Raw genomic sequence first — 23481 nt, 5'->3', positions numbered from 1 at the left:
GACTAATCACCCGTAGTGTCCAGCCTCTCCCTCTGGGTTCAACTACAGGACTAATCACCCATAGTGTCTAGCCTCTCCCTCTGGGTTCAACTACAGGACTAATCACCCATAGTGTCCAGCCTCTCCCTCTGGGTTCAACTACAGGACTAATCACCCGTAGTGTCCAGCCTCTCCCTCTGGGTTCAACTACAGGACTAATCACCCGTAGTGTCCACCCTCTCCCTCTGGGTTCAACTACAGGACTAATCACCCGTAGTGTCTAGCCTCTCCCTCTGGGTTCAACTACAGGACTAATCACCCGTAGTGTCCAGCCTCTCCCTCTGGGTTCAACTACAGGACTAATCACCCGTAGTGTCCAGCCTCTCCCTCTGGGTTCAACTACAGGACTAATCACCCGTAGTGTCCAGCCTCTCCCTCTGGGTTCAACTACAGGACTAATCACCCGTAGTGTCCAGCCTCTCCCTCTGGGTTCAACTACAGGACTAATCACCCGTAGTGTCCAGCCTCTCCCTCTGGGTTCAACTACAGGACTAATCACCCGTAGTGTCCACCCTCTATAGGGAATAGGGTGCCATTTTGGACACACAGCAAAGAAGTCCTTCCCCATTTTTAAAATGATAACCCACTCTAGACGGGTTAATGACTAGGTAAAATGATAACCCACTCTAGACAGGTTAATGACTAGGTAAAATGATAACCCACTCTAGACAGGTTAATGACTAGGTAAAATGATAACCCACTCTAGACAGGTTAATGACTAGGTAAAATGATAACCCACTCTAGACAGGTTAATGACTAGGTATTTTATCTCATCTGGTAATGTGTTCATACTAGTCATTCATTTTTCTAAATTTCCATGGAGTTAAGACCACCATCTAGTGGTGATTACTGAGCTGAGATCAATCCTATTCCCTAGTCGTGCTCTACATTTCACCAGAGAATTAAAGGCCTTTAGGGAATAGGGATCCATTTGGGATTCAGTTATCCCCCCCCACACACACACAAAAAGGAACCTAAAAAGATAACTGTTTATTTCGGTTACTCCTCAACAGTAGTTTCTGAACAATCAAACAAGAAAATGCATACATTTTTAACCACAATTAAACTCCATGGACAGCATATTATGTGCATACTGTAAGAATTCAATGCCAATCTCTCAACCATTGTATTCAAGGTGAGTGTAGCCCAGTCACTGTGGGGTTGCTGGATACCAGTGAGCAGAACTCTTACCAGAAAGACCAACCATTTACCTATGAGCTATCAATACAAAACAGTTCGGCTGTCTCTCTATTGACAATACATTTAATATGAATACCGGTCGCTACCGTCCCAACTATACAAGGTCCTGATATACCCCAAACTCTCTCTCCACCACTCATATTGTCTGTTATATTCAGGGAATATAAATGATACACCCTTTGCATACATGTAAAAATGAACAAAATGATAAAGTGCTTTCTACCGACTCAAACAGACACACAATCTCTTAGAGAATGGTACTTTACACAACGGCGTACGTTTGAGACTTAAAATCACTTTAGTTTTCAGATGTCTGTTTTTATCAGAGCTCAGTGCATGAGGAGAAACAGAACATATAAGTCCTGACCATCGGATGGTCGGCTTGTTTGACCACATCTGTGTTCTGTGTGATGACACGTACACATCATATACAAATCTTACAGTGGCATTCACAACAAGGTCAAAAAAAAAACACAAAAAAAAACTGCAGTGACAACTGCTGGAGTTTTTACCAAAATGCACAGAACGGAACCATCTGTCCACCTAACATGACATTAAAACATTCAAGTTTAATTAATAATAGTCGGCACTGTTAAGAAACAAAACAAAAGTTGTTTGTTTCAACAAAAAAAATGAGTTGGTTTCGTAGCTCATAGGTTAAGGTGCTTGTGTAAACATTGTTCCACTCTGACGTCACAGGTGGACCAGCCAAACGGGCCACTCATGTTACTCAGATTCATAATAAACTACATGATTGTGATTCAGATTGCCTTTAAAACCAACAGGATTATGGTAAAAAGCAGGTTATTGGGAGGATACTTAGACCTGGGTTCAAAAACTATTTCAAATACATACTTTAGTTGGGCTTACCTGGCACAATGGAACCAACAGATTTGCAAAAGTCCAAACCCCTTGTAGGCAGGATAAAGCAAACGCTAAAACGTATAAGAAATAATTGATAAACGATTTGAACCCAGGTTTGGAGATACTAGTCGGTAGAGTGGAGAGAAGAGCGATGCAGCTCTCCTGTATGTACTAGTTTGATACAGTCTGGTGAGAGAGAAACAGAGAGAGAGAGAAACAGAGAGAGAGAGAGAAACAGAGAGAGAGAGAAACACAGAGAGAAACACAGAGAGAGAAACAGAGAGAGAGAGAGAAACAGAGAAACAGAGAGAGAGAAACACAGAGAGAGAGAGAGAGAAACACAGAGAGAAACACAGAGAGAGAGGCCTGAATGTTCTCAAATACCGTCTGTCTTTTCCCCACCTCAGTTTCAACATGTATAAAAAATAGACCTCATTTGAGACCCTGAATAAATGTTCATCATATGGTGAATCCTCTCTCTGCAGATAAACACATACATAAAGACTACATGTACCCTGGTTTTAATCTTCTCCCAACTTCCACAATATGCTTAGTTTGATTACACCTGGGGGAGAGGGAATGGGGGGGTCTGGTGAGACCTATTCCTACTCTATACAACCAGTAGAAAAAGAGAAGCAGTCAGTCAGAATGTTATCGTCGCTAGCCGTCTAAATGTACCATTCTATCCTTATCAACTTCCTAAACGTGTTCCCCTTTGTCGTGTGAATCAGGTCTACGTAGACCGAGTGTGCGCAGTCTGTTTCTATCCGGGTAACGTTGTGTCGTCACTGTATTCACAACGCTCCATCAACATATCTTTGTGATGCCTGGCTATGTGCTGGCTCTTCTCCGAGGGCCTTCGGAAGCCTTTACAACAGTAGTCACAACAGTGGGGGTATTCCTTGGTGTGGATCGAGATCACGTGGCGTTTGAATCCTGAAGCGTCCGGGCTGTTGTACTCGCAGTACTGACACTGGTACACCTTCCTCCCGCTGTGGGTCTTCATGTGTTTCTTCAGCTCTGTGGACTGGCGGAACCCTCGTCGGCAGCGTTTACACTTAAAGGGGAGGTCCTTGGTGTGAACGGACAGGATGTGTCTGCTGAGGGTGAAAGGTTCAGAGGTCGTGAAGTTACAGTGCCTGCACTGGTGCACCTTGTTGCCCTTGTGCGTCTCTGAGTGTTTCTTCAGCTCAGAGGGCCGGTGGAAGCCCTTCTCACACACGTCACACTGGTGAGGGAAGTCTTTAGTGTGAACAGATATGACGTGTCGTTTTAGATCAGAGGAGTTGGTGCTCTTGTGTTCGCAGTGGGGACACTGGTGGGTCTTGTGGCCCTGCACCATCTCCGTGTGCAGCTGCAGCTCCCCTTCGTCAGCGTAGGCCTGGGGGCAGTGGCCACACTTAAAAGGCAGGTCGGCACCGTGCTTGCTCTTGATGTGAGTCTTTAGGTTGGACTGGTCTGCACAGCGAAAGTCACAGTGCGGGCAGCAGTACGGCTTCTCCCCCGTGTGGGTCCGCATGTGCTTCTTGAGCTCTGACGGGTGACGGAAGCCTTTAGCGCACTCCACGCACACGTGGGCGAAGTTCCTGCTGTGAACGGCCAATAGGTGGCGGTTGAGGAGCCCCTGCTCTGCAGTCTCATAGTCACAGTACTTACAGTGGTGCAGTTTGGACTCCTTGTCCCTCAGGATCAGCTTGTTAGATCCTAGCTGGCTGTCTTCGTGGTAACGCCGGGTGTACTCTGTGTAGGTCCTGTTGTATTCTGGGTACTCTGGGGTGGTCCTGTTGTATTCTGGGTACTCTGGGGTGGTCCTGTTGTAGTCCGGGTACTCTGGGGAAGAGGTTCGGTCTCTGTCACTGCGATGAACCAGTAGCTTGTGGGACTCCAGGTGGTTGTGGAAGTTGACCTTGAAAAACAAAACAGAATTTATTTATAGCTCGTTTCACAGACATGTCACAAGAGCAACACACTTAACAGGGAAAAGTAGGAAGGGAAACAATCACAACAACGTAATAATATAAAACAGGTTGTTTCGATCCTGGAGGCTGATTGGTTGATATATGGGAGTTGTGGGACAACAACTCCTGCAACATACCATGAAATATCCATCTCATTATTCCACTGTCCCCGAGCCCAGGCAGGAAATTCATAAACTTTATCTCCCGAGGGGAAAAAAGCATCTACACATAATTCTTTCAATGCTACCATTTGGTTTGCAACAGCTGGGGGTTGAATAAACCTACCTGTAAGCCTCTACGACCTGTGCAACAATGTATCATTTTACAAATGCGATCTCTCCTGTGCCAATAGGCTAGCTAGCCCAAGAATGAACGTGAATCTAATTATTCACCATGGAAACAGTAAACACTCAGAATTCCATTCATTCACCAGTGCAGTGTGGCCTATTGGATATTTATTCAAATAATTATTTATAAAAAATATTTTCTCTCGTCATCATTTAATCTCTGCTAGCTAGCTACAGATGAAGTCGGAAGTTTACATACACTTAGGTTGGAGTCATTAAAACTCGTTTTTCAACCACTCCACAAATTTCTTGTCAGCAAACTATACTTTTGGCAAGTCGCTTAGGGTCTACTTTGTGTATGACACAAGTAATTTTTCCAACAATTGTTTACAGACAGATTATTTCATTTATAATCCACTGTATCACAATTCCAGTGGGTCAGAAGTTTACATACACTAAGTTGACCATGCCTTTTAAACAGCTTGGAAAATTCCAGAAAATTATGTCATGGCTTTAGAGGCTTCTGATAGGCTAATTGACATCATTTGAGTCAATTGGAGGTGCACCTGTGGATGTATTTCAAGGCCTACCTTCAAACTCAGTGCCTCTTTGCTTGACATCATGGGAAAATCAAAAGAAATCAGTCAAGACCTCAGAAAATAAATTGTAGACCTCCGCAAGTCTGGTTCAACTCGGGAGCAATTTCCAAACGCCTAAAGGTACCACGTTCATCTGTACAAACAATAGTACGCCAGTATAAACACAATGGGACCACGCAGCCGTCATACCGCTCAGGAAGGAGACGCAGTCGGTCTCCTAGAGATGAACGTACTTTGGTGCGAAAAGTGCAAATCAATCCCAGAACAACAGCAAAGGACCTTGTGAAGATGCTGGAGGAAACAGGTACAAAAGTATTTATATCCACAGTAAAACAAGTTCTATTTTGGCACAACCTGAAAGGCCACTCAGCAAGGAAGAAGCCACTGCTCCAAAACCACCATAAAAAAGGCAGACTACGGTTTGCAACTGCACATGGGGACAAAGATCGTACTTTTTGGAGAAATCTGATCTGGTCTGATGAAACAAAAATAGAACTGTTTGGCCATAATGACCATTGTTATGTTTGGAAGAAAAAGAGGGAGGCTTGCAAGCCGAAGAACACCATGGCAGCATCATGTTGTGGCTGCAGGAGGGACTGGTGCACTTCACAAAATAGATGGCATCATGAGGAGGAAAATTATGTGGATATATTGAAGCAACATCAGACATCAGTCAGGAAGTTAAAGCTTGGTCGCAAATGGGTCTTCCAAATGGACAATGACCCCAAGCATACTTTCAAAGTTGTGGCAAAATGGCTTTAGGACAACAAAGTCAAGGTATTGGAGTGGCCATCACAAAGCCCTGACCTCAATCCTAAAATTTGTGGGCAGAATTGAAAAAGCGTGTGCGAGCAAGGAGGCCTAGAAACCTGACTCAGTTACACCAGCTCTGTCAGGAGGAATGGGCCAAAATTCACCCAACTTATTGTAGGAAGCTTGTGGAAGGCTACCCAAAACGTTTGACCCAAGTTAAACAATTTAAAGGCAATGCTACCAAATACTAATTGAGTGTATGTAAACTTCTGAGCCACTGGGAATGTGATGAAAGCTGAAAATATAATTCTGTATACTACTATTTCACATTCTTATAATAAAGTGGTGATCCTAACTGACCTAAAACAGGAATTCTTACAAGGATTAAATGTCAGGAATTGTGAAAAACTGAGTTGAAATGTATTTGGCTAAGGTGTATGTAAACTTCCGACTTCAACTGTACATGCGAATGATTTGTTTAGCATAGCAAAGTCGAATGAATAGAATAATTACAATGAACGACCAGCCTGCTTGGTAGCAACTTCGGAACGCAAAAACAAATGTACTCATAAAAAATAAAGTTTTATAATTATAAAATATAATTAATATTTTTTATAAATATGTTGGCAACCGTTTCAAAAAAGCAATAATGCCCTCCAACCTGGGAATTATACCCAGGAATTATAGTGGCTTCACCTTGGGCCTCAGAACAGACCTGGTCAGAAGTTGTCATAAGATAATTCCCGGGTTCTCAGGCATTACAGCTTAAATAACATAAAAGAATAGAGAATGAAGGGGAGAAGAAAAGAGGAGTAATAACAGATAAGGTCCAATGATGGGAACATCAGAGATATGAGAGACGACAGAGACCTTCTTGTTGGTGGTGAAGTCACAGTCGGTACACTGGTACTTCTTAAGGTGGTGGTCAGGATGGTTCTTCATGTGGCACTTGAGGAAGTCTTGTGACCTGAACTTCTTACCACAGATGTGACAGGGGTAGACGGTCAGGGGCATGCCGTCTGGACCGATGATCACAGCTGGGATGAGACAGGGAGATACTGTATATTACTGAGGACTAGATTTTTAAAAAACTCACTACAAGATCACTACATGATAATGTAATGTCTGTCTGTACCGGTCTGGCACTGCCATGATAATGTCTGTCTGTACCGGCCTGGCACTGCCATGATAATGTCTGTCTGTACCGGCCTGGCACTGCCATGATAATGTCTGTCTGTACCGGCCTGGCACTGCCATGATAATGTAATGTCTGTCTGTACCGGTCTGGCACTGCCATGATAATGTAATGTCTGTCTGTACCGGTCTGGCACTGCCATGATAATGTAATGTCTGTCTGTACCGGTCTGGCACTGCCACGGATAATGTAATGTCTGTCTGTACCGGTCTGGCACTGCCATGATAATGTAATGTCTGTCTGTACCGGTCTGGCACTGCCACGATAATGTAATGTCTGTCTGTACCGGTCTGGCACTGCCATGATAATGTAATGTCTGTCTGTACCGGTCTGGCACTGCCATGATAATGTAATGTCTGTCTGTACCGGTCTGGCACTGCCACAATAATGTAATGTCTGTCTGTACCGGTCTGGCACTGCCACAATAATGTAATGTCTGTCTGTACTGGTCTGGCACTGCCATGATAATGTAATGTCTGTCTGTACCGGGCACTGCCATGATAATGCTGTCTGTACTGGTCTGGCACTGCCATGATAATGTAATGTCTGTCTGTACCTGTCTGGCACTGCCACGATAATGTAATGTCTGTCTGTACCGGTCTGGCACTGCCATGATAATGTAATGTCTGTCTGTGTAATGTCTGTCTGTACCGGGCACTGCCATGATAATGTAATGTCTGGCACTGCCACTGCCATAATGTAATGTCTGTCTGTACCGCTGGCACTGCCATGGTCTGGCTGTCTGTACTGCCTGCCACGATAATGTAATGTCTGTCTGTACCGGTCTGGCACTGCCATGATAGCATGTAATGTCTGTCTGTACCGGTCTGGCATGTAATGTCTGTCTGTACCGGTCTGGCACTGCCATGATAATGTAATGTCTGTCTGTACCGGTCTGGCACTGCCATGTAATAATGTAATGTAATGTCTGTCTGTGCCGGTCTGGCACTGCCACGATAATGTAATGTCTGTCTGTACCGGTCTGGCACTGCCATGATAATGTAATGTCTGTCTGTACCGGTCTGGCACTGCCATGATAATATAATGTCTGTCTGTACCGGTCTGGCACTGCCGTGTCTCTCCCTTCCTCTTCTTCTTCCTGATCTTCTGTTTGAGGGCTCTGTTGGTACCCTGACCGTCTCTGATCTGAATGTAGGGCCTGGTCCCTCCATTCTTCACTGTGTCCACACTGTTATCTATATATAAACAGCAGGGGGGAGAAACCTACTTCAGAAAGTATTCAGGCACTTTGACCCCCCCCCCCAAATCTACACACAATACCCCATAATGACAAAGCAAAAAAATAAGATGTTTTTAGAAAATGTATAAAAAAAATTCATTTACATAAGTATTCAGACCATTTACTCAGTACATTGTTGAAGCACCTTTGGTAGTGATTACAGTCTTCTTGGGTATGACGCTACAAGCTTGGCACACCTGTATTTGGGGAGTTTCTCCCATTCTTCTCTGCAGATCCTCTCAAGCTCTGTCAGGTTGAATGGGGAGCGTCGTTGCACAGCTATTTTCAGGTCTCTCCAGAGATGTTCGATGGGGTTCAAGTCTGGGCTCTGGCTGGGCCACTCAAGGACATAGAGACTTGTCCTGAAGCCACACCTGCGTTTGGCTGTGTGCTTAGGGTCGTTGTCCTGTTGTATGCTGAACTTCCCTCCAGTGTGCGGTGCTGAGCACTCTGGAGCAGATTTCATAAAGGATCTCTCTGTACTTTCCTCTGTTCATTTTTCCCTCGATCCTGACTAGTCTCCCATGATGGTGCCACCACCATGCTTCACCGTAGGGATGGTGCCAGGTTTCCCCCAGAAGTGATGCTTGGCATTCAGGCCAAAGAGTTCAATCTTGGTATCATCAGACCAGTGAATCTTGTTTCTCATGTTTTGAGAGTCCTTTAGGTGCCTTTTGGCAAACTCCAAGTGGGCTGTCATGTGTCTTTTACTGAGGAGTGGCTTCCATCTGGCCACTCTACCATAAAGGCCCAATTGGTGGTGTGCTGCAGAGATGATTGTCCTTTTGGAAGGTTCTCCCATCTCTACAGGGGAACAATCAGGTTCTTGGTCACCTCTCTGACCAAGGCCCTTCACCCCCGATTGCTCAGTTTGGCCAGGTGGCCAGCTCTAGGAAGAGTCTTGGTGGTTCCAAACTTCTTCCATTTAAAAATCATGGAAGCCACTATGTACTGTGTTCTTGGGGACGTTCAATGCTGCAGGAATATTTTGATACCCTTCCCCAGATCTGTGACACAATACAATCCTGTCTCTGAGCTCTATGGACGATTGATTCATGGCTTGCTCTGACATACACTATCAACTGTGGGACCTTATATAGACAGGTGTGTGCCTTCCCAAATCATCTCTGGCATTGTGTTGTGTGACAACAAAACTGCACATTTTAGTGGCTTTTTATTGTTCCCAGCACAAGGTGCACCTGTGTAATGACCATGCTGTTTAATCAGCTTCTTGATTTGCCACACCTGTCAGGTGGATGGATTATCTTGGCAAAGGAGAAACGTTCACTAGCAGGGATGTAAACAAATTTGTGCACAACATTTGAGAGATAAACTTTGTGTGTGTGGAAAATGTCTGGAAACTTTTATTTCAGCTCATGAAACACAGGACCAATACTTTACATGTTGTGTTCATATTTTTGTTCAGTGTAGAACAGTGTGGACTGCAAACATACTTAGCAAAGATGGATATGTCTGCATCTTGTTACTGTCAGATGTTTAACTAACTACAAATGGACTGACATTGGAATTGTCAGTCCATTTGTCAGTTGATTTCAAGGCAAAACATAAAAGACCGTAAATACACAACTTGAAGCAACCACATATTTAGTCATGGAGCACGTTGTGATTGGCCAGAGAGAGGCCAAGCCTTAACACACCCACAATTTGTTTCTTCATCAAAACCCAGTCCTTCGCGCCACCGCCAGCACTGACATGATCATTTGGGGTTGTGAAAATAGCAAAAATATTTCTGACACGCCCCCGAACAGATAGTCAACGCTTGGATTGACCATTTCAATAGGTTTGTTTTAATAGAGCCCATAGTTGTGTGTGTGTGTGTTATATCCAGCTGAAGGAATGCTGTTATTACTGAATATAAAATCAGTTGATCACAAGACAGTAGTGAATCCTTATTCCTTACCATAGGCAGCAGCCCAGGAGACCGGGACAAACATCTTGCTGTTTGGAGAGTCATCTAGCTGGTTCTCCTGGACTACTGAAGTCTCCTCCTCTCCAACAATCACCTCCATGTACACCTGCTCTGCCATGTCTGACACATCTGTAAACACACAGAGACAGACAGATTCAGGAACACCCTCATGAGACACATGAGATAGTCAGTTACAGGACATGTACAAACACTTTCTTCATTTTCCCGAAGCCCTGTTCAAATCCTTTTGAAGTGCACCTGTGAAAGCTATTTGTTGGAACCTTTTTGTTGTTGTTGACCCATCCAGTCACGTTTCATCACATGACTGGACAGGTGAAATGAAGGGTTCCACTAAAAGACATTCACAGCTGCAGTCATGTGAGAGGAGTTATTTCTTTAAAGAAGAGTGTTCACTCACTGATATCTTCCTCTGACTGGGCGTGTTCTCCCCCAGACTGGGATTCCGTCTTTCCCCCAGCCATGTCTGTCTCCTCCCCCAGCCATGTCTGGCTCCTCCCCCCGGCCAGACAACCCCCCCAGGCCATGTCCGTCTCCTCCCCAGACCCCCCCCCGGCCATGTCCGTCTCCTCCCCAGACCCCCCGGCCATGTCCGTCTCCTCCCCCCCCGGCCAGACCCCCCCCCCCGGCCATGTCCGTCTCTCCCCCAGACCCCCTCCCGGCCATGTCCGTCTCCTCCCCCCCGGCCAGATCTCCCCCCCGGCCATGTCCGTCTCCCCCCCAGACCCCGCCCGGCCAGACCCCCCCCAGACCCCCTCCCGGCCATGTCCGTCTCCTCCCCCAGATCGTCTCCCCCCCAGACCCCGCCCGGCCATGTCCGTCTCCCCCCCCAGACCCCCCCCCCGGCCATGGCCGTCTCCCCCCCAGACCCCCCCCGGCCATGTCCGTCTCCCCCCAGACCCCCTCCCGGCCATGTCCGTCTCCTCCCCAGATCCCCCCGGCCATGTCCGTCTCCCCCCCCAGACCCCCCCGACCCCCCCAAGACCCCCTCCCCCGGCCATGTCCGTCTCTCCCCCAGATCCCCCCCCCAGGCCATGTCCGTCTCCCCCCCCAGACCCCCCCCCGGCCATGTCCGTCTCCCCCCAGACCCCCCCGGCCATGTCCGTCTCCCCCCAAGACCCCCCCCCCCCCGGCCATGTCCGTCTCCCCCAAGACCCCCTCCCGGCCATGTCCATCTCCCCCCCCAAGACCCCCTCCCGGCCATGTCCATCCTCCCCAGATCCCCCCCGGCCATGTCCGTCTCCCCCCCCCGGCCAAGACCCCCCCAGATCTCCCCCGGCCATGTCCGTCTCCCCCCAGACCCCCTCCCCCGGCCATGTCCGTCTCCCCCCCCAGATCCCCCCCCCGGCCATGTCCGTCTCCCCCAGACCCCCTCCCCGCCATGTCCGCCATGTCCGTCATGTCTCCCCCAGACCCCCCCCCGGCCATGTCCGTCTCCCCCCAAGACCCCCTCCCGGCCATGTCCGTCTCCTCCCCCAGGCCCCCCCGGCCATGTACGTCTCCTCCCCCAGACCCCCCCGGCCATGTCGTCTCCTCCCCCCCCGCAATGTCCGTCTCCTCCCGCAGACCCCCCCGGCCATGTCCGTCTCCCCCAAGACCCCCTCCCCCCCGGCCATGTCCGTCTCCCCCCCCAAGACCCCCTCCCCGGCCATGTCCATCTCCCCCCAAGACCCCCTCCCCCCCGGCCATGTCCATCTCCTCCCCCCAGATCCCCCCCGGCCATGTCCGTCTCCCCCCCAAGACCCCCTCCCGGCCATGTCCGTCTCCCCCCCAGACCCCCTCCCGGCCATGTCCGTCTCCCCCCCAGACCCCCCCCGGCCATGTCCGTCTCCTCCCCAGACCCCCCGGCCATGTCCGTCTCCTCCCCCAGACCCCCGGCCATGTCCGTCTCCCCCCCCAAGACCCCCTCCCGGCCATGTCCGTCTCCTCCCCAGGCCCCCCGGCCATGTACGTCTCCTCCCCAGACCCCCCCGGCCATGTCCGTCTCCTCCCCCCCCCGGCCATGTCCGTCTCCTCCCGCAGACCCCCCCCGGCCATGTCCGTCTCCCCCAAGACCCCTTCCCCCCCCCGGCCATGTCCGTCTCCCCCCAAGACCCCCCTCCCCCCCCCGGCCATGTCCATCTCCCCCCAAGACCCCCTCCCCGGCCATGTCCATCTCCTCCCCCAGATCCCCCGGCCATGTCCGTCTCCCCCCAAGACCCCCCTCCCCGGGCCATGTACGTCTCCTCCCCCAGACCCCCCCCCGCCATGTACGTCTCCTCCCCAGACAAGGCCGTCTCCTCCCCAGACCCCCCCGGCCATGTCCGTCTCCTCCCCCAGACCCCCCCGGCCATGTCCGTCTCCTCTCCCAGACCCCCCGCCATGTCCGTCTCCTCTCCCAGACCCCGCCCGGCCATGTCCGTCTCCTCTCCCAGACCCCGCCATGTCCATTTCCCCCAGACCCCCCCCCCGGCCATGTCCGTCTCCCCCAACCCCCGGCCAGACCCTCCCCCAGACAACCCCGGCCATGTCCGTCTCCTCCGGTGATCTTGTTGTTCCTTTCCAATAAATATCGATGGCCTAATTCTGGTGACATGATGCTCGACTGCTGTTTGACAAATACAAATATTCAGGCTTTTATCCATAATAATCTCAACATGTAGACTAGTCTATCCTCACCGTGTACATGAGCTGTTATGCCAAGACCAGTGTAGGCACATCTGACAGTTAACGTAACAGTTTGTGACAAAACTACAGAGTTACAAATGGAAACACATCGACCTTGAGATTTTTATTCACCACATGAAAACTTAAGCGGAAAAGTACATTGTGTACACTACGTCATCACACACTGATTTATATCAAATCAGCAACAAGTCCGTTGCTGGTAGCAAAATGCACATATTTTCTTCATGCAGATTTTGGAATATTCACATGAAAATTTGGTTGCCAATTGGATGGAAACCTAGCTAGTAAAACACAGTTTACACCATCTCTCTACTCCTCTGAGGAAGCCTTACCATCTAAAGTATCATATCCATGTATGTAGCTGATACTATAAGTTAGTAGCTACAGAAAGTCAACATACGAGAATACCCCTAGAGTCTGCGAGAGCGGGGGCGGAAGATGACTCATCGGCTGACAACATGGTAACGACTGGACTGGAAACGACTACGAGTAATGAGAGCACAGCACAAGAGAACACCACAGCAACTGTCACAAGTTCTGCTGCAACAGTGGGCTACAAACAGATGCAGGTATGTGTCTGTGGTTGGAGGAAAGTTACATCACACCATGGGTTGAGGATCCACCAGGGGAAGAAGGGGTGTTTGGGTAAAGAGAGACAGAGAACTCGCATTGATTACTTTCTGCGAAAGCGATCAAATCAGTCGAATGAAGCACAGCAACTGGACATAAACCATAGTTTGCAGTGCATCAGTACCACTGTCATGGAGGACGTAAACTCAAGCACCGAAGTAACAACTGAGGTGGAACCAACAACAGGAGTGGAACTCACCCAGCCTCCCAGACCTGCAGTCGAGAGGAGACTGCCAGGGCACAGACCGTATGTGAAGTGGCCTGGCGCCAGTGACAAGAAGTTGTGGGAAACAGTGAATACTGACCTTACCTTGACCCTCGAGAAACTTCGAGGCACAGTGGAGAAGAAGTTGGAGAGGATGGGGGACATCATCTATGAGTACGGGACAGAAAGATTTGGAGTGGAAGAGGCAAAAGGCGGGAGAAAGGTTCCAACCCCACCAGTTTCCAGGAGGCAACAAGAAATCAAGTGCCTCGTTCAAGAAAGGCGGCAGCTTAAGAAACAGTGGAAGAAGGCCTCGGAAGTGGAAAAGGAGGGCATAGAGGCACTTCAGGCTGACATCAAAACCCGGTTGGCATCCCTCCGTAGAGCAGAGAACCTACGGAAACGCAGAAGGAAGAAAGAGCAAACTAGAACTCGATTCTATAAAGATCCCTTCAAGTTCCTTAAAAGTCTCTTCACAAAGGAAAAAGTGGAGCTCTAAAAACAACAAAGAAAGACCTAGAGGAGCACCTGAGAACAACAAACTTTGACTCAAAGCGACATGAACATCTGGCCATCCCATCAGATATCCCACCCATTGAACCCCGGAACATCATATTGAGACCAGCCCTCCGACATGGAAAGAGGTGGAAAACACAGTTCGACGGGCAAGAACAGCATCAGCCCCGGGGCCAAATGGAGTCCCGTACAAAGTGTATAAGAACGCACCAGACGTCCTGAGGTTCCTCTGGAGGCTTATGAGAACAGCTTGGCAGAAGAAGATAATACCCAAAGTGTGGCGTAGGGCAGGCGGGGTCCTGATCCCTAAGGAGAAGGATGCAGTGAACATCAGCCAATTCCGCCCAATCTCCTTACTGAATGTCGAGGGTAAAATTTTCTTTAGGGTCATTGCCCAGAGGATGGCCGAATATCCTGTCCTACAGAAGGCAGGAATATCAGGGTTCTCTGGCAGCTTGGAACATTCCAGCATGATCTGGCACCAGATCCAAATGGCCTAAGGTGGAGAAAAGGGACCTCCATGTAGTCTTCCTCGACCTCGCCAATGCATTTGGTTCTGTGCCCCATGAACTCCTGTGGTCTGCCTTCAGATTTTTCCACATACCGGACACCATCACAAACCTGGTGAAGTCGTACTTCCAGGATCTGCAGTTCTGCTTCACCACCTCAGAGTTCACCACCTCATGGCAGTGCCTGAATGTAGGTATAATGGCGGGATGTACCATTTCTCCGTTGGCATTCACAATGGCAATGGAGGTTATCATCAGATCCTCAAAATGGGTTGCTGGTGGACAGCGAGTCGACTCTGGTTTCCGCCTCCCTCCACTCAGAGCCTACATGGACGACATTACAACATTGACCACCACTGTCCCATGCACCAGGAGACTGCTCAGAAAACTTGAGGAGAACATCAGCTGGGCCCGTATGAAGATTAAACCATCCAAGTCACGCAGCATCTCGATTGTGAAGGGAGTACTCTCTGACCTGAAATTCTTCATCGGAGATGACCAAATCCCAACAGTGTCTGAGCAGCCGGTAAAAAGCCTTGGAAGGTGGTATGATGCAAGCCTGAAGGACAAAGACCAGGTGCAACAGCTGTGCAAAGACATCAGTAGTAGCCTACATTCCATCGACAACACCCAGCTACCTGGAAAGTTAAAGGCCTGGTGTCTGCAGTTTGGTCTCCTACCCCGGGTGTTGTGGCCCTTAGCACGGTATGAGGTTCCAATCTCAACAGTGGAGAAGATGGAAAGAGGAGTCACAGGCTACTTAAAGAAGTGGCTCGGAGTTCCACGATGCCTTACCACCATAGGCCTCTATGGAGATGGTGTCCTCAAGCTGCCCCTCGCAGTCTAACAGAGGAATTCAAGTGTGCAAAAACCAGGCTCCAGATGACACTGAATGAATCTCGAGACCCAGTGGTGAGCAACAACGCGCCGACCTTGGCAACTGGGCGAAAATGGAGGCCAGGAAAAGCAGTCCAGGAGGCAACAGCAGCCCTCAGACATGCTGACATTGTGGGTCATGTTCAGCAAGGGAGAGGAGGCCTTGGGCTAACTAGCCGTGCTGCTTGGAGTAAGGCCACTGCACCCGAGCGGCGGAAGATGGTAGTGCAGGAAGTACGCCATCAGGAGGAGGCTGCAAGGTGGGCCAAGGCAGTCTCTCTTGCCAAACAGGGACAGTGGACTCGATGGGACAGTGTGGAGAAGAGGAAGATCAGCTGGAAGGATCTGTGGGCCATGGAAGCGAGGCGGTTGAGCTTTTCCATCAGAGCAACATATGACGTCCTTCCAACACCAGTTAATCTTCACCAATGGTATGGTGAAGATCCGGACTGTGCCCTCTGTTCCATGCCAGCCAACCTCAGGCACATTCTCACAGGGTGTAAAACAAGCCTCACCCAAGGACGCTACACTTGGCGTCACAACCAAGTCCTTAAAAACCTTGCGTCCGCCCTGGAGGACAAGCGAGCTGCCACCAACTCCCTACCACCCACAGTAGCATCACACTCCTTACGGACAAACTTTGTCCGCGAAGGGGCTAAACCACCGAAGAGCGGCTCTACACCATTAGAGCGAGACCAGCTTGGCCCGCGACTGGAAAATGCTAGCTGACATTGGCCGGCAACTAGTGTTTCCTCCGGAGATCGCAACCACCACCCTAAGACCTGACATGGTGCTCTGGTCCCGTTCGCTCAATAAGGTCTTCATCATTGAGCTCACAGTACCCTGGGAGGACTCAGTAGATGAGGCTTATGAGCGAAAACATCTGCGCTATGCTGATCTAGCTGCCGAAGCACGGCATCATGGCTGGAACACAGAAGTCCGACCAGTGGAGGTGGGCTGCAGAGGTTTTGTGGCAACATCTACAACCAGACTGCTTAGAGACCTGGGAATTAAGGGCCAGAGCCAGCGTTCGGCAATCAAAGCTGTATCGGAGGCGGCAGAAGGCAGCAGTCAGTGGCTCTGGATGAAGAGGAAAGACCCCAGCTGGGCCCCGAAGTGAGAGGGCCAGGAGGTATGCGGTCAACAATGCTTGACTCAGGGAGGAGGACGCCCCTGCCATGCATAGTCCCATGGGATGTTGGCTATCAACAACAAGGCAACTCCTATGACTAATTGGGAATGGGACGCAAGCGTAGGATTGATCACCCTGTCGCTGGCCGCCTTTGGGGAGGGTGTATAGTGTGAAAGGCCGAAACACCCTAGGAACCAAAAGGTACACTACTGACGATGCGCTCCCCAAATTTCACCACGCTCACTGTTCATTAACTCTTGGAAGTGCTTGCACAAAGGATAGTAACATCTCATCCTGTGTTCTTGGAATCTAGTAGATAATAGTTTGATGCCATTCACAATATGCAAATGCTGCTTTGCGTTTCAATTGACATGAGCCTCTTGAAATGTTGGACTCTTTGATGAAAGAATGGTGCTTTCAAGACAACTGGGAACTCTGACATAACCAAGGTCAAATCATAGCGTCGTTGATCTTCAGGTCGGAAATTCGTAGCTCAAGAAAGATGCCAGAGGTTCCGAGTAGGGATTCCAAGGTGGACGACCGTTCAAAACTATTTTTCCCAGTCCAAGTTTTTTTTTTGAATGCATTCCCAGTTGTCTTGAACACACTGTAGTCTGAGATTTCCGAGTTCCCAGTTGTTTTGAACGTGACAGTACCAGTACCACTCACCTATCTCCACATCGTCATCGGCTTCTGCTTTGAAAATGTAGACCTTGATGACCTCTGACCCCTCCTTGTTGGAACCATCGTCCTGCATCATCTCAGTAGTGATCTCTAGAGGAGTGTCTCCTATGTCCAGTTTCTCACCAACGTCATCCACTGGATGGACACAAATAACACATTGCAGTTAGCTTTTACCGCACAGCAGGGTAGGACAACAACAAGGACTTGGGAGGCAAAAATGTCCAGAAGAGCTCGTAAAATGCTCTCCAAACAATCCTTCAGATGTATTCTAGCCTATTAATTTGCAGTAGTTGTAAACAATGATTAAAACACCACACTGTAGAGCACTAATCATAGCAACTCATTCAATGAAATCCAGCCTTTTTATACACTGAACAAAAATAAAAACGCAATATGCAACAATTTCAAAAATACATACTGTACAAATACTGTAACTCAGGAATACAGAAATCAGTCAATTTAAATAAATTAATTAGGCCCTAATCTATGGATTTCACATGGCTGGGAATACAGATATGCATCTGCTGGTCACAGACAACTTATCAAAAGAAGGTAGAGGCGTGGATCAGAAAACCAGTCATTATCTAGCGTGACCATTTGCTTCATGCAGCGCGACATCTCCTTCACATAGAAGTGATCAGGCCGTTGATTGTAGCCTGTGGAATGTTGTCCCATTGGCTGGGGGAAGTTGCTGGATATTGGCAGGAACTGGAACACCCCGATCCAGAGAATCCCAAACACATTTTTTTTATGTTGTATAACTAGGCAAGTCATTTAAGAACCAGTTCTTATTTACAATGATGGCCGACACTGGCCAAACCCAGACCAATTGTGTGCCGCCCTATGGGGCTTCAAACACAGCCGGTTGTGATACAGCCTGGATTCGAACCAGGGCATCTGTAGTGATGTCTCTAGCACTGAGATGCAGTGCCTTAGACCACAGCGCCACTCTGGAGCCCAATGGGTGACATGTCTGGTGAGTATGAAGGTCATGGAAGAACTGGGACATTATTTATTTGATTTTTTATTTATTCTTTATTTTACCAGGTAAGTTGACTGAGAACACATTCTCATTTACAGCAACAACCTGGGGAATAGTTACAGGGGAGAGGAGGGGGATGAATGAGCCAATTGTAAAACTGGGGATTATTAGGTGACCATGATGGTTTGAGGGCCAGATTGGGAATTTAGCCAGGACACCGGGGTTAACACTTTATTTTTAAATAAAAGGTGAAATAAATAAACACCCCACTCTTACGATAAGTGCCATGGGATCTTTAATGACCTCAGAGAGTCAGAACACCCATTTAACATCCCACCCGAAAGACAGCACCCTACACAGGGGAGTGTCCTGGAACATTGGGATATTGTTTTAGACCAGACAAAAGAGTGCCTCCTACTGGCCCTCCAATACCACTTCCAGGAGCATCTGGTCTCCCATCCAGGCACTGACCAGGACCAACCCTGCTTAGCTTCAGAAGCAAGCTAGCAGTGGTATGCAGGGTGGCATGCTGCTGACATATTATCAGGGTGGCATGCTGCTGGCTTATTATCAGGGTGGCATGCTGCTGGCTTATTATCAGGGTGGCATGCTGCTGGCTTATTATCAGGGTGGCATGCTGCTGGCTTATTATCAGGGTGGCATGCTGCTGGCTTATTATCAGGGTGGCAAAATTAAGTACAGATCCTTGTGACATGGGGCCACGCATTATCATGCTGAAACATGAGGTGATTGTGGGTGGATGACTGGCACGACAACGGGCGTCAGGAGCTTGTCGTAGTATATCTGTGCATTCAAATTGCCATCGATAAAATGCAATTGTGTTCGTTGTCTGTAGCTTATGCCTGCCCATACGATAACCACCATGAGGCACTCCGTAAACAACAGCAAACTGCTCGTCTACACGACACCATAAACATGATCTGCAGTTGTGAGGCCGGTTGGACATACTGCCAAATTCTCTAAAACGACATTAGAGGTGGCTTATGGTAGAGAAATTAACAGTAATTTCCCTGGCAACAGCTCTGGTGGACATTCCTGCAGTCAGCAATCCAATTGCCCACTCCCTCAAACCTTGAGACAAAATTGCACATTTTAGAGTGGCCTTTTATTGTCCCCAGCGCAAGGTGCACCGGTCTAATGATCATGCTGTTTAACCAGCTTCTTGATATGCCACACCTGTCAGGTAGATGGATTATGTTTGCAAAGCAGAAATGCTCACTAACAGGGACGTAAACACGTGTGCACAACACTTGAGAGAAATAAGCTTTTTGTGCTTATGGAACATTTCTGGGATCTTTAATTTCAGCTCATGAAACATGGGACCAACTCTTTACATGTTGCTTTTATATTTTTGTTCAGTGTAGGTTGTAGGGCTAGTTGGTTAGTTGACTCACAGGAGATCATGAGGTAGTCCTCCGAGGTGCTCTTCACATCCTCCTCATCCTCATCAGTCTGCAGAGAGACAGCCTCCACCTCCTCGTGGGCCTGGATCACTGTCTCCTCCTGCCCCACCTCCTCCCCAACCAGCACCTCCTGGTCCAAGCCCTCCACCCCATCCTCCTCTTGGTGCTCCACAAAGAGCTGGTCTGGCATGTGGTGGTGATGGTGGACTGAGCCCTGAATGAGGTCTGAGGTTAGAACATGGTGAAGGTGGTGAGAGTCCATAGCCACTTCGGCACCCAGCAAGTGCTCGTGGCCGATGTCAGGGCCTTCAATCACCTCCGTCTCTAGGTCTTCTTCGAGACCCTCGACCATCTCCGTCTCCAGCTCCACCACCTCCGTCTCCAGGCCCTCCACCTCCGTCCTCAGGCCCTCCACCTCCGTCCCCTCCGTCTCCAGGCCCTCCACCCCCTCCGTCTCCAGGCCCTCCACCTCCGTCCCCTCCGTCTCCAGGCCCTCCACCCCCCTCCGTCTCCAGGCCCTCCACCCCCTCCGTCTCCAGGCCCTCCACCCCCTCCGTCTCCAGGCCCTCCACCCCCTCCGTCTCCAGGCCCTCCACCCCCTCCGTCTCCAGGCCCTCCACCCCCTCGTCTCCAGGCCCTCCACCCCCTCCGTCTCCAGGCCCTCCACCCCCTCCGTCTCCAGGCACTCCACCCCCTCCGTCTCCAGGCACTCCACCCCCTCCGTCTCCAGGCACTCCACCTCCTCCGTCTCAAGGCCCTCCTCCACCTCCGTCTCAAGGCCCTCCTCCGTCTCAAGGCCCTCTTCCACCTCCGTCTCAAGGCCCTCCTCCACCTCCGTCTCAAGACCCTCCTCCGTCTCAAGACCCTCCTCCGTCTCAAAGCCCTCCTCCACCTCCGTCTCAAAGCCCTCCTCCACCTCCGTCTCAAGGCCCTCCACCTCCGTCTCAAGGCCCTCCACCTCCGTCTCAAGGCCCTCCACCTCCAGGCCGTGCTCCAGCAGAATGCCTTCGTCCGTCATGACATCAGACAGGAGCATGCCCTCTGGCATGGACACCACAATGTGATCCCCTTCGATGTGGGCCAGGCCCCTCATTCCTGCCACTGTACAGGGAAACAGAAAGAGGGGGAAGATTATTACAGGAATGTTTCCACTGCAGCCCTGGTTTGGACTGAGGCTTTCCTCTTAGTGGAAAAACACCCCAAAAAGGACTAAGATACAGCTACACAAGACATTGCTGTAGTGTGGTCAGCATCTAACTTTGCATGAGGCATTGGGCTCTCAAGTGAAGACCAATGAACACAACATACACATTATCAAAAGGCCATATTGACCTACCAAAGTCTTGCATGATCATGGTGTGAGGCATCTTTAACTCCTGTGTGTGTAGCTCCAGGATCCCTCCACCGTGGTCCATCTCTTTGATCTGAAAACGGTGTAAATAAAATGATTCATGTTAGGCCTACACATCATTTCAGAGGTTCTATATTCGTTACACAAAGCATCTCAGAGTGCTAAACTAGGATCAGTTTGGCCTTTAGATCATAATGAATAATATTACATGGACAGATCCTAGATCAGCACTCCTACTCGGGAGACACTTTGTGGACACAGGCCCTGGATATTGATTAGTGTCAGTGTGTATTACCTTCACATTTAATGCCAATGTGCTCTAAAATAAGAACAGTGTGTTGCTGGTGTTTCTTCCTTCCATCGGGGGAGAGAACCCTGCAAAGGAAGGGACAACATAAGCTGTGAGATAGATGCCACTGAAAACATTGATCTTTCATCCATGTACCATGACAGGAAATGTGGGAAAGGCTGATGACATCACCTACCTGGTAGATTAAATCAAATGTTATGTCACGTGCGCCGAATACAACAAGTGTAGACCTTACAGTGAAATGCTGAATACAACAGGTGTAGACCTTACAGTGAAATGCTGAATACAACAGGTGTAGACCTTACAGTGAAATGCTGAATACAACAAGTGTAGACCCTACAGTGAAATGCTGAATACAACAAGTGTAGTAGACCTTACAGTGAAATGCTTACTTACAAGCCCTTAACCAACAATGCAGTTAAGAAAAATAAGCGTTAAGTAAAAAATTAAAAATATATCAGTAAAAAAATAAAAGTAACATGTAGCAGTACAATAACAGCAGGTAGGCTATATACACCGGTTAGTCCAGGTAATATGTACACATATGTAGAGTTAAGGTGACTATGCATAGATAATAGAGGCAATGCAAATAGTCTGGGTAGCCATTTGATTAGCTTATGGCTTGGGGGTTAAGAGCCGTTAAGAAGCCATTTGGACCTAGACTTGGTGCTCCAGTATCGCTTGCGGTGCCGTTGCAGAGAGAACAGTCTTTGACAAGCTATTTCATGATGATAACGATGTTGAAACTGCAGTATTCTAGCTGCTTGTATAGCTGCTGGTGTCTGTCTTGCCATAAATAATGTCTGGAAAAAATATGACCACATACTCAACTGGTGCTGCAGTGGAAAGTGTTGATTAGTTAACACTTGTTGATGCCATTTGAGTCAGTCCTAGCTTATGAATATGAATGAATTATGAGATATTGAGCCATATATTTCTATTACGAGACCGTTCCTGCTTTAAAATGTCGAAAAGGACCTAGAACGGATATGTTGTTTTTCCTGCTTAACTGTAATGATTTGCGTTGTCCCACACACGCCCACCGTTCATTGCCCAATTTAATGGTTACCTAGATTATGCATCTGAAGCAGGGCAAACTAGCGAGCAACTCGCTATTTAAAAGAAATCAAGATAACCAACTAGCTAGTGTTACCACATCCACCTGATTGCCAAATGTCCGTGGTAAAACTTGCAAACATGTTAGTCAATCCACATTCATTGGGTGGGATATATGTAACGGGCTAGTCAGCTAGTTAATAACTAGATTAGCTACCTAGCTAAGCAAGCTTGTTTGTCGCTGTGCAGACGTTTTGCTGCGGATGCCGATATCTGGGGGAAATTTCACAAACGCAACGTTGTGCAATACTGCAAAGAAATTAAATGTATATAGAACAGTCATATATCGTTGAACGGTGTGTGTGTGGTGCTTAATGGCTGTTCTTTACGGTATATTCTTGAAACGTTGCGCCCACAACAACGTTAGCCAATTTCGATTCCGCCATTTTGGTTAGATAGCTTGTTAGTTAGCGTGTTTTAAAACTCCAGAAACCTCCACGAAATGATTGGTGCTAAATGAACAACTTGACACGCAATCGATACCACAATGTAAACACAAGCGACGTGTGCATTCACAACATTTGTCGATGCATTTTGAATTGCGAAGGGACATTAGCTGGTTAGCCTAGCATTTTAGCTATCGCATGCGGCATAATCAACCATGTTGTTTTCCGAGGGGCTGAAGGCCCACAACAGCCGAATGGGCCCTAGTCTCATATACGATATGCAATTTCTATCGTCTCGAATGCTTTTACCTGATTATGGACTCCTTCAAATATATCGTCGTTATTTCTTCTTTCTCGGTTTTGTCTGTTATTGTGTGAGTATATTTTTTCGACACTAAGCTAAATGCGGCCTGTACATTTGGATCCCCGGGCACTCTTTCCGAGGCCTGGGCCAATCACGTTGCTCGCTTGCAACCAAGGGAGGGCAGACTATGCGTGGCCTCGTTTAGCGCTGATCCCTGTCTATTTGCGTCACGCAAGGGAGAGCTTCGAGTCCAAATCGATGTTGTCAAGTTGATAGACAACGTACTATTTACCTATTGATCAGGAT

General features: G+C 48.6%; 1 protein-coding gene across 1 annotated transcript; it reads right to left on the bottom strand.

Annotated features, from left to right (window-relative positions):
• Positions 1-1014: 1014 nt before the first annotated feature.
• LOC112233126 (zinc finger protein 711) lies at positions 1015-23412 on the bottom strand. The gene is made up of 9 exons (XM_042326325.1): positions 23181-23412; positions 21355-21434; positions 21045-21132; positions 19700-20809; positions 17288-17437; positions 10057-10194; positions 7954-8091; positions 6571-6737; positions 1015-4009 (listed from the first exon to the last, which is right to left on the bottom strand). Exons 3-9 carry the CDS (start codon positions 21121-21123, stop codon positions 2867-2869), a joined length of 2925 nt encoding a protein of 974 aa, XP_042182259.1. The 5' UTR covers positions 21124-21132; positions 21355-21434; positions 23181-23412; the 3' UTR covers positions 1015-2866.
• Between the last annotated feature and the right edge of the window lie 69 nt (positions 23413-23481).

Source organism: Oncorhynchus tshawytscha, linkage group LG08 (assembly GCF_018296145.1).
Source record: "Oncorhynchus tshawytscha isolate Ot180627B linkage group LG08, Otsh_v2.0, whole genome shotgun sequence".
Taxonomy (NCBI): Eukaryota; Metazoa; Chordata; class Actinopteri; order Salmoniformes; family Salmonidae; genus Oncorhynchus; species Oncorhynchus tshawytscha.
This window is presented reverse-complemented; position numbering and strand designations above follow the sequence as displayed.

Coding starts and splice junctions, on each gene's coding strand:
- LOC112233126 (XM_042326325.1), bottom strand. CDS start 21,123: ATGGACCACGGTGGAGGGATCCTGGAGCTACACACACAGGAGTTAAAG. Junction 17,438..19,699: donor GGACTACCTCATGATCTCCT/GTGAGTCAACTA, acceptor GTGTCCATCCAG/TGGATGACGTTGGTGAGAAA. Junction 6,738..7,953: donor GACACGGCAGTGCCAGACCG/GTACAGACAGAC, acceptor GTCTCATCCCAG/CTGTGATCATCGGTCCAGAC.